This window comes from Salmo salar, chromosome ssa21, assembly GCF_905237065.1.
Source record: "Salmo salar chromosome ssa21, Ssal_v3.1, whole genome shotgun sequence".
In the NCBI taxonomy this organism is placed as follows: Eukaryota; Metazoa; Chordata; class Actinopteri; order Salmoniformes; family Salmonidae; genus Salmo; species Salmo salar.
Genome location: NC_059462.1, coordinates 59,201,109 through 59,215,728, shown reverse-complemented (window position 1 = coordinate 59,215,728; position 14,620 = coordinate 59,201,109). Strand labels below are relative to the sequence as shown.

The following is a 14,620-nucleotide window of genomic DNA, read 5'->3' as shown; positions in this document are numbered from 1 at the left end:
GCCATCTGCACAGCCATCTATACAGCCATCTATACAGCCATCTATACAGCCAAGTAAACAACCATCTATACAGCCATCTATACAGCCATCTATACAGCCATCTATACAGCCAAGTAAACAACCATCTATACAGCCATCTATACAGCCATCTATACAGCCATCTATACAGCCATCTATACAGCCATCTATACAGCCATCTATACAGCCATCTGCACAGCCATCTATACAGCCATCTATACAGCCATCTATACAGCCAAGTAAACAACCATCTATACAGCCATCTATACAGCCATCTATACAACCATCTATACAGCCATCTATACAGCCATCTGCACAGCCATCTATACAGCCATCTATACAGCCATCTATACAGCCATCTATACAGCCAAGTAAACAACCATCTATACAGCCATCTGCACAGCCATCTATACAGCCATCTATACAGCCATCTATACAGCCAAGTAAACAACCATCTATACAGCCATCTATACAGCCATCTATACAACCATCTATACAGCCATCTATACAACCATCTATACAGCCATCTACACAGCCAAGTAAACAACCATCTATACAGCCAAGTAAACAGCCATCTATACAGCCAAGTAAACAACCATCTATACAGCCAAGTAAACGGCCATCTATACAGCCATCTGCACAGCCATCTGCACAGCCATCTGCACAGCCATCTGCACAGCCATCTTATAATTCATCTTATTTACAACCGGTTCTTTATTTCCAACCTGCAGTCTAGCCCCTGAGACCAGTGTACTCTCCAACAGGAAACAAACCCTTTAAATAACAGTCCCGGCTGCATTAGGTTAAGCAAAACAGCAACGAATAGTGGTTTTCATGGCAGTATAGCACCTTTAGAGCTCATACAAAATAACACACAGCAGCCCCTCCCCCTCCCTGGAGCCACATGGTGCCTAACAGGGCTGGCACCCTCCCTTCGGTTGTGCCGTGGCGGAGATCTTTGTGGGCTATACTCGGCCTCGTCTCAGGATGGTAAGTTGGTGGTTGAAGATATCCCTCTAGTGGTGTGGGGGCTGTGCTTTGGCAAAGTGGGTGGGGTTATATCCTGCCTGTTTGGCCCTGTTTGGGGGTATCGTCAGACGCGGCCACAGTGTCTCCTGATCCCTCCTGTCTCAGCCTCCAGTATTTATGCTGCAATAGTTCATGTGTCGGGAGGCTAGGGTCAGTCTGTTACATCTGGAGTATTTCTCCTGTCTTATCCGGTGTCCTGTATGAATGCAAGTATGCTCTCTCTAATTCTCTCTTTTTCTCTCTCGCTTTCTTTCTTTCTTTCTCTCTCTCGGAGGACCTGAGCCCTAGGATCATGCCTCAGGACTACCTGGCCTGATGACTCCTTGCTGTCCCCAGTCCACCTGGCAGTGCTGCTGCTCCAGTTTCAACTGTTCTGCATGCGGCTATGGAACCCTGACCTGTCCACCGGACGTGCTACCTTGTCCCAGACCTGCTGTTTTCAACTCTCTAGAGACAGCAGGAGCGGTAGAGATACTCTGAATGATCGGCTATGAAAATCCAACTGACATTTACTCCTGAGGTGCTGACCTGTTGCACCCTCGACAACCACTGTGATTATTATTATTTGACCCTGCTGGTCATTTATGAACATTTGAACATCTTGGCCATGTTCTGTTATAATCTCCACCCGGCACAGCCAGAAGTGGACTGGCCACCCCTCATAGCCTGGTTCCTCTCTAGGTTTCTTCCTAGGTTCTGGCCTTTCTAGGGAGTTTTTCCTAGCCACCGTGCTTCTACACCTGCATTGCTTGCTGTTTGGGGTTTTAGGCTGGGTTTCTGTACAGCACTTTGTGACATCAGCTGATGTAAGAAGGGCTTTATAAATACATTTGATTGATTGATTGATTGATTGATTGATTGATTGATTAACCTCGCTTCCAGGCTATTGCACACATAAATACGCCTGGAATATCAATCATACAATTCTATAGGAGTCATTTAACATCATTTAATTTTAGCGAATCACACAACTGCGAGGCATGGCTCCAAATAGAGTCCGGACCCGGGAAGGAATTGTGGTGTGCTAACAAAAACAATCCCCCTGGCTTCAAAGGGAGAAAAAAACAGTAGGCCCTACCTTTCAGCTAGCTAATTAACAAAGGACATAGCTAGCAAGATAACGGCTCCACAAGGACAGAGCTAGCAAGATAACGGCTCCACAAGGACATAGCTAGCTGGATAACGGCTCCACAAGGACAGAGCTAGCTGGATAACGGCTCCACAAGGACAGAGCTAGCTACATAACGGCTCCACAAGGACATAGCTAGCTGGATAACGGCTCCACAAGGACAGAGCTAGCTACATAACGGCTCCACAAGGACATAGCTAGCTGGATAACGGCTCCACAAGGACATAGCTAGCTAGATAACAGCTCCACAAGGACAGAGCTAGCTACATAACGGCTCCACAAGGACATAGCTAGCTGGATAACGGCTCCACAAGGACAGAGCTAGCTGGATAACGGCTCCACAAGGACAGAGCTAGCTAGATAACGGCTCCACAAGGACATAGCTAGCTGGATAACGGCTCCACAAGGACAGAGCTAGCTGGATAACGGCTCCACATAGACAGAGCTAGCTGGATAACGGCTCCACAAGGACAGAGCTAGCTGGATAACGGCTCCACAAGGACAGAACTAGCTGGGTAACGGCTCCACAAGGACAGAGCTAGCTGGATAACGGCTCCACAAGGACATAGCTAGCTGGATAACGGGTCCACAAGGACAGAGCTAGCTAGATAACGGCTCCACAAGGACAGAGCTAGCTGGATAACGGCTCCACAAGGACAGAGCTAGCTGGATAACGGCTCCACAAGGACAGAGCTAGCTAGATAACGGCTCCACAAGGACAGAGCTAGCTAGATAACGGCTCCACAAGGACAGAGCTAGCTAGATAACGGCTCCACAAGGACAGAGCTAGCTGGATAACGGCTCCACAAGGACAGAGCTAGCTGGATAACGGCTCCACAAGGACAGAGCTAGCTAGATAACGGCTCCACAAGGACATAGCTAGCTGGATAACGGCTCCACAAGGACAGAGCTAGCTGGATAACGGTTCCACATAGACAGAGCTAGCTGGATAACGGCTCCACAAGGACATAGCTAGCTAGATAACGGCTCCACAAGGACATAGCTAGGTATATAACGGCTCCACAAGGACATAGCTAGCTGGATAACGGCTCCACAAGGACATAGCTAGCTGGATAACGGCTCCACAAGGACATAGCTAGCTGGATAACGGACATAGCTAGCTAGATAACGGCTCCACAAGGACATAGCTAGCTGGATAACGGCTCCACATGGACATAGCTAGCTGGATAACGGCTCCACATAGACAGAGCTAGCTGGATAACGGCTCCACAAGGACATAGCTAGCTAGATAACGGCTCCACAAGGACATAGCTAGCTAGATAACGGCTCCACAAGGACATAGCTAGCTGGATAACGGACATAGCTAGCTGGATAACGGCTCCACAAGGACAGAGCTAGCTGGATAACGGCTCCACAAGGACATAGCTAGCTGGATAACGGCTCTACATAGACATAGCTAGCTAGATAACGGCTCCACAAGGACATAGCTAGCTAGATAACGGCTCCACAAGGACAGAGCTAGCTAGATAACGGCTCCACAAGGACAGAGCTAGCTAGATAATGGCTCCACAAGGACATAGCTAGCTGGATAACGGCTCCACAAGGACATAGCTAGGTATATAACGGCTCCACAAGGACATAGCTAGCTGGATAACGGCTCCACAAGGACAGAGCTAGCTGGATAACGGCTCTACATAGACAGAGCTAGCTAGATAACGGCTCCACAAGGACAGAGCTAGCTAGATAACGGCTCCACAAGGACAGAGCTAGCTGGATAACGGCTCCACATAGACATAGCTAGCTAGATAACGGCTCCACAAGGACAGAGCTAGCTAGATAACGGCTCCACAAGGACAGAGCTAGCTAGATAACGGCTCCACAAGGACAGAGCTAGCTGGATAACGGCTCCACAAGGACATAGCTAGCTAGATAACGGCTCCACAAGGACATAGCTAGCTAGATAACGGCTCCACAAGGACAGAGCTAGCTAGATAACGGCTCCACAAGGACAGAGCTAGCTAGATAACGGCTCCACATAGACAGAGCTAGCTGGATAACGGCTCCACAAGGACATAGCTAGCTAGATAACGGCTCCACAAGGACATAGCTAGCTAGATAACGGCTCCACAAGGACATAGCTAGCTGGATAACGGACATAGCTAGCTGGATAACGGCTCCACAAGGACAGAGCTAGCTGGATAACGGCTCCACAAGGACATAGCTAGCTGGATAACGGCTCTACATAGACATAGCTATCTGGATAATGGCTCCACAAGGACATAGCTAGCTGGATAACGGCTCCACAAGGACATAGCTAGGTATATAACGGCTCCACAAGGACATAGCTAGCTGGATAACGGCTCCACAAGGACAGAGCTAGCTGGATAACGGCTCTACATAGACAGAGCTAGCTAGATAACGGCTCCACAAGGACAGAGCTAGCTAGATAACGGCTCCACAAGGACAGAGCTAGCTAGATAACGGCTCCACATAGACAGAGCTAGCTGGATAACGGCTCCACAAGGACATAGCTAGCTAGATAACGGCTCCACAAGGACATAGCTAGCTAGATAACGGCTCCACAAGGACATAGCTAGCTGGATAACGGACATAGCTAGCTGGATAACGGCTCCACAAGGACAGAGCTAGCTGGATAACGGCTCCACAAGGACATAGCTAGCTGGATAACGGCTCTACATAGACATAGCTATCTGGATAATGGCTCCACAAGGACATAGCTAGCTGGATAACGGCTCCACAAGGACATAGCTAGGTATATAACGGCTCCACAAGGACATAGCTAGCTGGATAACGGCTCCACAAGGACAGAGCTAGCTGGATAACGGCTCTACATAGACAGAGCTAGCTAGATAACGGCTCCACAAGGACAGAGCTAGCTAGATAACGGCTCCACAAGGACAGAGCTAGCTGGATAACGGCTCCACATAGACATAGCTAGCTAGATAACGGCTCCACAAGGACAGAGCTAGCTAGATAACGGCTCCACAAGGACAGAGCTAGCTAGATAACGGCTCCACAAGGACAGAGCTAGCTGGATAACGGCTCCACAAGGACATAGCTAGCTAGATAACGGCTCCACAAGGACAGAGCTAGCTGGATAACGGCTCCACAAGGACAGAGCTAGCTAGATAACAGACATAGCTAGCTAGATAACGGACATAGCTAGCTAGATAATGGCTCCACAAGAAATAAGGTATTTCATTTTTTTTTTGTGCAAGAATTTCTAAAAACCTTTTTCGCTTTCTCATTATGGGGTATTGTGATGTCATTATGGGGTATTGTGATGTCATTATGGGGTATTGTGATGTCATTATGGGGTACTGTGATGTCATTATGGGGTACTGTGATGTCATTATGGGGTATCGTGATGTCATTATGGGGTATTGTGATGTCATTATGGGGTACTGTGATGTCATTATGGGGTACTGTGATGTCATTATGGGGTATCGTGATGTCATTATGGGGTATTGTGTGTAGGTTGATGAGGAAAAAAGTCAATTTTAGAATAAGGCTGTAATGTAACAAAAGGTGGAAAAGGTGAAGGGGTCTGAATACTTTCCCAACACAGTGTACATCTCACCCACAGACAAAATATCCTCCTCTGTTTCTATTGTATCCATTAAAGACTAAATGGGAGTTGAAACAGAACAAATCTATTCTATAAGCCAGATCATGTTTATTTTGCACTGACCTGCAGACACACGGCCATGTTGACTCTGCAGCCGAAGGTAGTGCTGACGGCTCGAGGAGACAAACCCAGGTCTTTAAAGATCTTGGAGAAGGACTGGGTCAGAGCGATGCGAGGACGCTCTTCTGCTACGACCATACAGGTCCTAACGCACGACAGGTTAACGTTACGCAGCTACACACACAGACAGACAGACAGACAGACAGACAGACAGACAGACAGACAGACAGACAGACAGACAGACAGACAGACAGACAGACAGACAGACAGACAGGGAAGAGAAAAGAAAAGGAAGTAATAAGCATTTCAGACAGTGGAGTCCATACTAACCCTAACCCTAACCTGGAGGGTGTAGTGGAGACCATACTAACCCTAACCCTAACCTGGAGGGTGTAGTGGAGACCATACTAACCCTAACCCTAACCTGGAGGGTGTAGTGGAGACCATACTAACCCTAACCCTAACCTGGAGGGTGTGGTGTGTAGTGGAGTCCATACTAACCCTAACCCTAACCTGGAGGGTGTAGTGGAGACCATACTAACCCTAACCCTAACCTGGAGGGTGTAGTGTGTAGTGGAGTCCATACTAACCCTAACCCTAACCTGGAGGGTGTAGTGGAGTCCATACTAACCCTAACCCTAACCTGGAGGGTGTAGTGTGTAGTGGAGACCATACTAACCCTAACCCTAACCTGGAGGGTGTAGTGTGTAGTGGAGACCATACTAACCCTAACCCTAACCTGGAGGGTGTAGTGGAGACCATACTAACCCTAACCCTAACCCGGAGGGTGTAGTGGAGACCATACTAACCCTAACCCTAACCTGGAGGGTGTAGTGTGTAGTGGAGTCCATACTAACCCTAACCCTAACCTGGAGGGTGTAGTGGAGACCATACTAACCCTAACCCTAACCCGGAGGGTGTAGTGTGTAGTGGAGTCCATACTAACCCTAACCCTAACCTGGAGGGTGTAGTGTGTAGTGGAGTCCATACTAACCCGGAGGGTGTAGTGGAGTCCATACTAACCCGGAGGGTGTAGTGGAGTCCATACTAACCCTAACCCTAACCCTAACCCTAACCCCTAACCCTAACCCCTAACCCTAACCCTAACCCCTAACCCTAACCCTAACCCCTAACCCTAACCCTAACCCTAACCCTAACACTAACCCTAACCCTAACACAGAGGGTGTAGTGGAGTCCATACTAACCCAGAGGGTGGAGTGTGTAGTGTGTGGTGTGTGAGTCCATACTAACCCGGAGTGTGTGTGTGGTGTGTGTGCGTCCATGTGAGTGTGTGCGTCCATGTGAGTGTGTGCGGTGTGTGTTTGGTGTGTGTGGTGGTGTGTGTAGTGTGTGGTGGTGTGTGTGTGTGTGTGGTGTGTGAGTCCATACTAACCCGGAGTGTGTAGTGTGTAGTGTGTGGTGTGTGAGTCCATACTAACCCGGAGTGTGTAGTGTGTAGTGTGTGATCCATACTAACCCGGAGTGTGTAGTGTGTAGTGTGTGATCCATACTAACCCGGAGTGTGTGTGTGGTGTGTGTAGTGTGTGGTGGTGTGTGTGTGTGTAGTGTGTGAGTCCATACTAACCCGGAGTGTGTAGTGTGTAGTGTGTGATCCATACTAACCCAGAGTGTGTAGTGTGTAGTGTGTGAGTCCATACTAACCCGGAGGGTGTACTGTGTAGTGTGTGTAGTGTGTGATCCATACTAACCCGGAGTGTGTAGTGTGTAGTGTGTGAGACCATACTAACCCGGAGGGTGTAGTGTGTAGTGTGTGTAGTGTGGAGTGTGTAGTGTGTGAGTCCATACTAACCCGGAGGGTGTGGTGTAGTGTGTAGTGTGTGATCCATACTAACCTGGAGTGTGTAGTGTGTGTAGTGTGTAGTGTGTAGTGTCCATACTAACCCGGAGGGTGTAGTGTGTAGTGTGTAGTGTCCATACTAACCCGGAGGGTGTAGTGTGTAGTGTCCATACTAACCCGGAGTGTGTAGTGTGTAGTGTGTAGTGTCCATACTAACCTGGAGTGTGTAGTGTGTGTAGTGTGTAGTGTGTAGTGTCCATACTAACCCGGAGGGTGTAGTGTGTAGTGTGTAGTGTCCATACTAACCCGGAGTGTGTAGTGTGTAGTGTGTGATCCATACTAACCCGGAGGGTCTCAGTCTGCGTCCCCAGGCCCTTGGTGCACATCTCCATGACAGAGTAGGAGCAGAATGTGATTCTGACTTTATACTGGCTGACAGCTGACAACCACAGAGAAACATTACTGTCCAGCTCCAGAGGAGGAACCAGGATCGACTGGTGGCCAGAGTATACACTACAGAGAGACAGAGAGACCAGGTTACTGTCCAGCTCCAGAGGAGGAACCAGGATCGACTGGTGGCCAGAGTATACACTACAGAGAGACAGAGAGAGACCAGGTTACTGTCCAGCTCTAGAGGAGGAACCAGGATCGACTGGTGGCCAGAGTATACACTACAGAGAGACAGAGAGAGACCAGGTTACTGTCCAGCTCCAGAGGAGGAACCAGGATCGACTGGTGGCCAGAGTATACACTACAGAGAGACAGAGAGACCAGGTTACTGTTCAGCTCCAGAGGAGGAACCAGGATCGACTGGTGGCCAGAGTATACACTAGAGAGAGACAGAGAGACCAGGTTACTGTCCAGCTCCAGAGGAGGAACCAGGATCGACTGGTGGCCAGAGTATACACTACAGAGAGACAGAGAGACCAGGTTACTGTCCAGCTCCAGAGGAGGAACCAGGATCGACTGGTGGCCAGAGTATACACTACAGAGAGACAGAGAGAGACCAGGTTACTGTCCAGCTCCAGAGGAGGAACCAGGATCGACTGGTGGCCAGAGTATACACTACAGAGAGACAGAGAGAGACCAGGTTACTGTCCAACTCTAGAGGAGGAACCAGGAACGACTGGTGGCCAGAGTATACACTACAGAGAGACAGAGAGAGAGAGAGACCAGGTTACTGTTCAATTCTAGAGGAGGAACCAGGATCGACTGGTGGCCAGAGTATACACTACAGAGAGACAGAGAGACCAGGTTACTGTTCAGCTCCAGAGGAGGAACCAGGATCGACTGGTGGCCAGAGTATACACTACAGAGAGACAGAGAGACCAGGTTACTGTTCAGCTCCAGAGGAGGAACCAGGATCGACTGGTGGCCAGAGTATACACTACAGAGAGACAGAGAGACCAGGTTACTGTTCAGCTCCAGAGGAGGAACCAGGATCGACTGGTGGCCAGAGTATACACTACAGAGAGACAGAGAGACCAGGTTACTGTCCAGCTCCAGAGGAGGAACCAGGATCGACTGGTGGCCAGAGTATACACTACAGAGAGACAGAGAGACCAGGTTACTGTCCAGCTCCAGAGGAGGAACCAGGATCGACTGGTGGCCAGAGTATACACTACAGAGAGACAGAGAGAGACCAGGTTACTGTCCAGCTCTAGAGGAGGAACCAGGATCGACTGGTGGCCAGAGTATACACTACAGAGAGACAGAGAGAGACCAGGTTACTGTCCAGCTCCAGAGGAGGAACCAGGATCGACTGGTGGCCAGAGTATACACTACAGAGAGACAGAGAGACCAGGTTACTGTTCAGCTCCAGAGGAGGAACCAGGATCGACTGGTGGCCAGAGTATACACTAGAGAGAGACAGAGAGACCAGGTTACTGTCCAGCTCCAGAGGAGGAACCAGGATCGACTGGTGGCCAGAGTATACACTACAGAGAGACAGAGAGACCAGGTTACTGTCCAGCTCCAGAGGAGGAACCAGGATCGACTGGTGGCCAGAGTATACACTACAGAGAGACAGAGAGAGACCAGGTTACTGTCCAGCTCCAGAGGAGGAACCAGGATCGACTGGTGGCCAGAGTATACACTACAGAGAGACAGAGAGAGACCAGGTTACTGTCCAACTCTAGAGGAGGAACCAGGAACGACTGGTGGCCAGAGTATACACTACAGAGAGACAGAGAGAGAGAGAGACCAGGTTACTGTTCAATTCTAGAGGAGGAACCAGGATCGACTGGTGGCCAGAGTATACACTACAGAGAGACAGAGAGACCAGGTTACTGTTCAGCTCCAGAGGAGGAACCAGGATCGACTGGTGGCCAGAGTATACACTACAGAGAGACAGAGAGACCAGGTTACTGTTCAGCTCCAGAGGAGGAACCAGGATCGACTGGTGGCCAGAGTATACACTACAGAGAGACAGAGAGACCAGGTTACTGTTCAGCTCCAGAGGAGGAACCAGGATCGACTGGTGGCCAGAGTATACACTACAGAGAGACAGAGAGACCAGGTTACTGTCCAGCTCCAGAGGAGGAACCAGGATCGACTGGTGGCCAGAGTATACACTACAGAGAGACAGAGAGAGAGAGAGACCAGGTTACTGTCCAACTCTAGAGGAGGAACCAGGATCGACTGGTGGCCAGAGTATACACTACAGAGAGACAGAGAGACCAGGTTACTGTCCAGCTCCAGAGGAGGAACCAGGATCGACTGGTGGCCAGAGTATACACTACAGAGAGACAGAGAGACCAGGTTACTGTCCAGCTCCAGAGGAGGAACCAGGATCGACTGGTGGCCAGAGTATACACTACAGAGAGACAGAGAGAGAGAGAGACCAGGTTACTGTTCAATTCTAGAGGAGGAACCAGGATCGACTGGTGGCCAGAGTATACACTACAGAGAGACAGAGAGACCAGGTTACTGTCCAACTCTAGAGGAGGAACCAGGATCGACTGGTGGCCAGAGTATACACTACAGAGAGACAGAGAGACCAGGTTACTGTCCAGCTCCAGAGGAGGAACCAGGATCGACTGGTGGCCAGAGTATACACTACAGAGAGACAGAGAGACCAGGTTACTGTCCAGCTCCAGAGGAGGAACCAGGATCGACTGGTGGCCAGAGTATACACTACAGAGAGACAGAGAGAGAGAGAGACCAGGTTACTGTCCAGCTCCAGAGGAGGAACCAGGATCGACTGGTGGCCAGAGTATACACTACAGAGAGACAGAGAGACCAGGTTACTGTCCAGCTCCAGAGGAGGAACCAGGATCTCCCTGCTACACCACATGAACACTAACTGTGCTAGTTTACAGTCCCAAAATATTACACTGTAAATGTCCTTTACCTGCTGAGGCACCAGAGAGCGAAGCCCAGGCCGCAGTAGGGGTCCAGACAGATGGCTATCTGCCGGGACGGGTACAGCTCACACTGCAGCTTGATGGAGCGACACAAGGCACTGGTGGCAGCGTGGGACATCTGGAGGAAGAGATAACAGAATGACTGTCTGGTGGCACCACTACAGTCTCTCTGGTATTACCGTTCGAGATAACAGTGTACAGTATGGGTAGTAAGTACACAGTCTGTGTTCCCAGGTCCCTCTAATCATGCTGCAGAACAACTACTGTAGGTTGTAGGTCAGACCTTGACTCCAGCCAGGATGCCCATGGTGGACACACTGAAGTCCAGGTATGCCAGCATCTCTGGGGTGGGAGGTTTGTAGATCTGAAGCCTCTTCGTCCTGGGGAGGTCGTCTGGGTTTGGGAGAATAACAATAGGTTTGGAGGGATGGATTTCACACACAGTCCAGAGCAGCATGTAACCATGGCGCCGGAAAAGAACAAGGCTGATATTTTTTACGTGCCCCCAACCGATTATTATTTTTTGTTTGTTTATTTGCGTTATCTTGTAACTTATTTTGTACATAATGTTGCCGCTACGGTCTCTTATGACCGAAAATAACTTCTAGACATCAGGACTGTGATTACTCACCACGGACTGGCAGAATCCTTCTTATCCTTTAACAAGTCTGACGAGCCCGACGCGAATGATACACTGCTTTCCCGGGAACAGGCCCAGATCCTCGTGATTTGCGTGAAGAGGCGGCAGAGAAAAAGGGGCCACAGTGCGGGCTGCCTTTTGAGAATTCTTAGGCGATTGAATAAACTCCCACTTCCTTCCTTTCTACTAGAAAACGTGCAATCTTTGGAGAATTACCAACGGGACATTCAAAACTGTAATATCTTATCCTTCATGGAGTCGTGGCTGAACGACGGCAATACCAACATACAGCTGGCTGGTTATAAGATGTACTGGCAGGATAGAACAGCGGTGTCTGGTAAGACAAGGGGCGGCGGGCTATGTATTTTTGTAAATAACAGCTGGTGTACGATATCTAAGGAAGTCTCGAGCTATTGCTCGCCTGAGGTAGAGTATCTCATGATAAGCTGTAGACCACACTATCTACCTAGAGAGTTTTCATCTGTATGTTTCGTTGCAGGTTTACATACCACCACAGTCAGAGGCTGGCACTAAGACAGCATACAATGAGCTGTATTACGCCTTAAGCAAACAAGATAACGCTCACCCAGATGCGGTGCTCCTAGTAGCCATGGATTTTAATGCAGGGAAACTTACATGTGCAACCAGAGGGAAAAAAACTCTGGACCGCCTATACTCCACACACAGAGACGCATACAAAGCTCTCCCTCGCCCTCCATTTGGCAAATCTGACCATAACTCTATCCTCCTGATTCCTGCTATCAAGCAAAAATGTAAGCAGGAAGCACCAGTGACCGTACGTACATACCCCAACCAGAAGCCATGGATTACAGGCAACATCCGCACTGAGCTAAAGGCTAGACTTGCCGCTCTCAAGGAGCGGGACTCTAACCCGGAAGCTGAAAAGAAATCCTGCTATGCCCGCCGACGAACCATCAAACAAGAAAAGCATCAATACAGGACTAAGATCGAATCATACTACAGCGGCTCTGACTCTCGTCGGATGTGGCAGGGCTTGCAAACCATTACAGAATACAAAGGGAAGCACAGCCAAGAGCTGCCCAGTGACATGAGCCTACCAGACGAGCTAAACTACTTCTACGCTTGCTTCGAGGCAAATAACACTGAAACATGCATGAGAGCACCAGCTGTTAAGGAAGACTGTGATGACGCTCTCTGCAGCCGATGTGAGTAAGACCTTTAAACAGGTCAACATTCACAAGGCCGCAGGGCCAGACAGATTACCAGGACGTGCACTGCGAGCATGCGCTGACCAACTTGCAAGTGTCTTCACTGACATTTTCAACCTCTCCCTTTCTGAGTCTGTAATACCAACATGTTTCAAGCAGACCACCATAGTGCCTGTGTCCAAGAACACAAAGGTAACCTGCCTAAATGACTACCGACCCGTAGCACTCACAACTGTAGCCATGAAGTGCTACATTATCCCAGAAACCCAATCCAATTTGCATACCGCCACAACAGATGATGCAATCTCTTTTGCAACACCATCATTAAGTTTGCCGATGACAACAGTGGTAGGCCTGGTCACAGACAACGACGAGACAGCCTATAGGGAGGAGGTCAGAGACCTGGCCGTGTGGTGCCAGGACAACAACCTCTCCCTCAACGTGATCAAGACGAAGGAGATGACTGTGGACTACAGGAAAAAGAGGACCGAGCACGCCCCCATTCTAATCGACGGGGCTGTAGTGGAGCAGGTTGAGAGCTTCAAGTTCCTTGGCGTCCACATCTCCAACAAACTAACATGGTCCAAGCACACCAAGACAGTCGTGAAGAGAGCACGACAAAACCCATTCCCCCTCAGGAGACTGAAAGGTTTTGGCATGGGTCCTCAGATCCTCAAAAGGTTCTACAGCTGCACCATCGAGAGCATCCTGACTGGTTGCATCACTGCCTGGTATGGCAACTGCTCAGCCTCCGACCGTAAGGCACTACAGAGGGTAGTGCGAATGGCCCAGTACATCACTGGGGCCAAGCTTCCTTCCATCCAGGACCTCTATACCAGGCGGTGTTAGAGGAAGGCCCTAACAATTGTCAAAGACTCCAGTCACCCAAGTTATAGACTGTTCTCTCTACTACCGCACGGCAAGCGGTACCGGAGCGCCAAGTCTAGGTCCAAGAGGATTCTAAACAGCTTCTACCCCCAAGCCATAAGACTCCTGAACATCTAATCAAATGTCTACCGAGACTACTAGCATTGCCCCCCCTCCCATCTTCTACGCTGCTGCTACTCTCTGTTATCATCTATGCATATTCACTTTAATAACTCTACCTACATGTACATATTACCTCAACTAACCGGTGCCCCCGCACATTGACTCTGTACCGGTACCCCCTGTATATAGCCTCCACATTGTCTCTGTACCGTAACACCCTGTATATAGCCTCCACATTGACTCTGTACCGGTACCCCTGTATATAGCCTCCACATTGACTCTGTACCGGTACCCCCTGTATATAGCCTCCACATTGACTCTGTACCGGTACCTCCTGTATATAGCCTCCACATTGACTCTGTACCGGTACCCCCTGTATATAGTCTCCACATTGACTCTGTACCGGTACCCCCCTGTATATAGCCTCCACATTGACTCTGTACCGGTACCCCCTGTATATAGCCTCCACATTGACTCTGTACCGGTACCCCCCTGTATATAGCCTCCACATTGACTCTGTACCGGTACCCCCTGTATATAGCCTCCACATTGACTCTGTACCGGTACCCCCTGTATATAGCCTCCACATTGACTCTGTACCGGTACCCCCTGTATATAGCCTCCACATTGACTCTGTATCTGTACCGGTACCCCCTGTATATAGCCTCCACATTGACTCTGTACCGGTACCCCCTGTATATAGCCTCCACATTGACTCTGTACCGGTACAACATGTATATAGCCTCCACATTGACTCTGTACCGTAACACCCTGTATATAGCCTCCACATT

General features: G+C 49.5%; 1 protein-coding gene across 10 annotated transcripts in view; it reads right to left on the bottom strand.

Annotated features, from left to right (window-relative positions):
- The window catches only part of dip2a (disco-interacting protein 2 homolog A), a 286,178-nt gene that overhangs the window by 21,366 nt on the left and 250,192 nt on the right, over positions 1–14,620 (bottom strand). For 7 of the 10 annotated variants that reach the window (XM_045704956.1, XM_045704953.1, XM_045704951.1 and 4 more), the window contains 4 exons: positions 11,293–11,402; positions 10,997–11,127; positions 7,989–8,157; positions 5,850–6,020 (listed from right to left, as the gene is read on the bottom strand). In XM_045704956.1, coding sequence (XP_045560912.1) covers positions 5,850–6,020; positions 7,989–8,157; positions 10,997–11,127; positions 11,293–11,402 — 581 coding nt within the window. The other 3 variants (XM_045704958.1, XM_045704957.1, XR_006761253.1) reach the window with 3 other exon arrangements.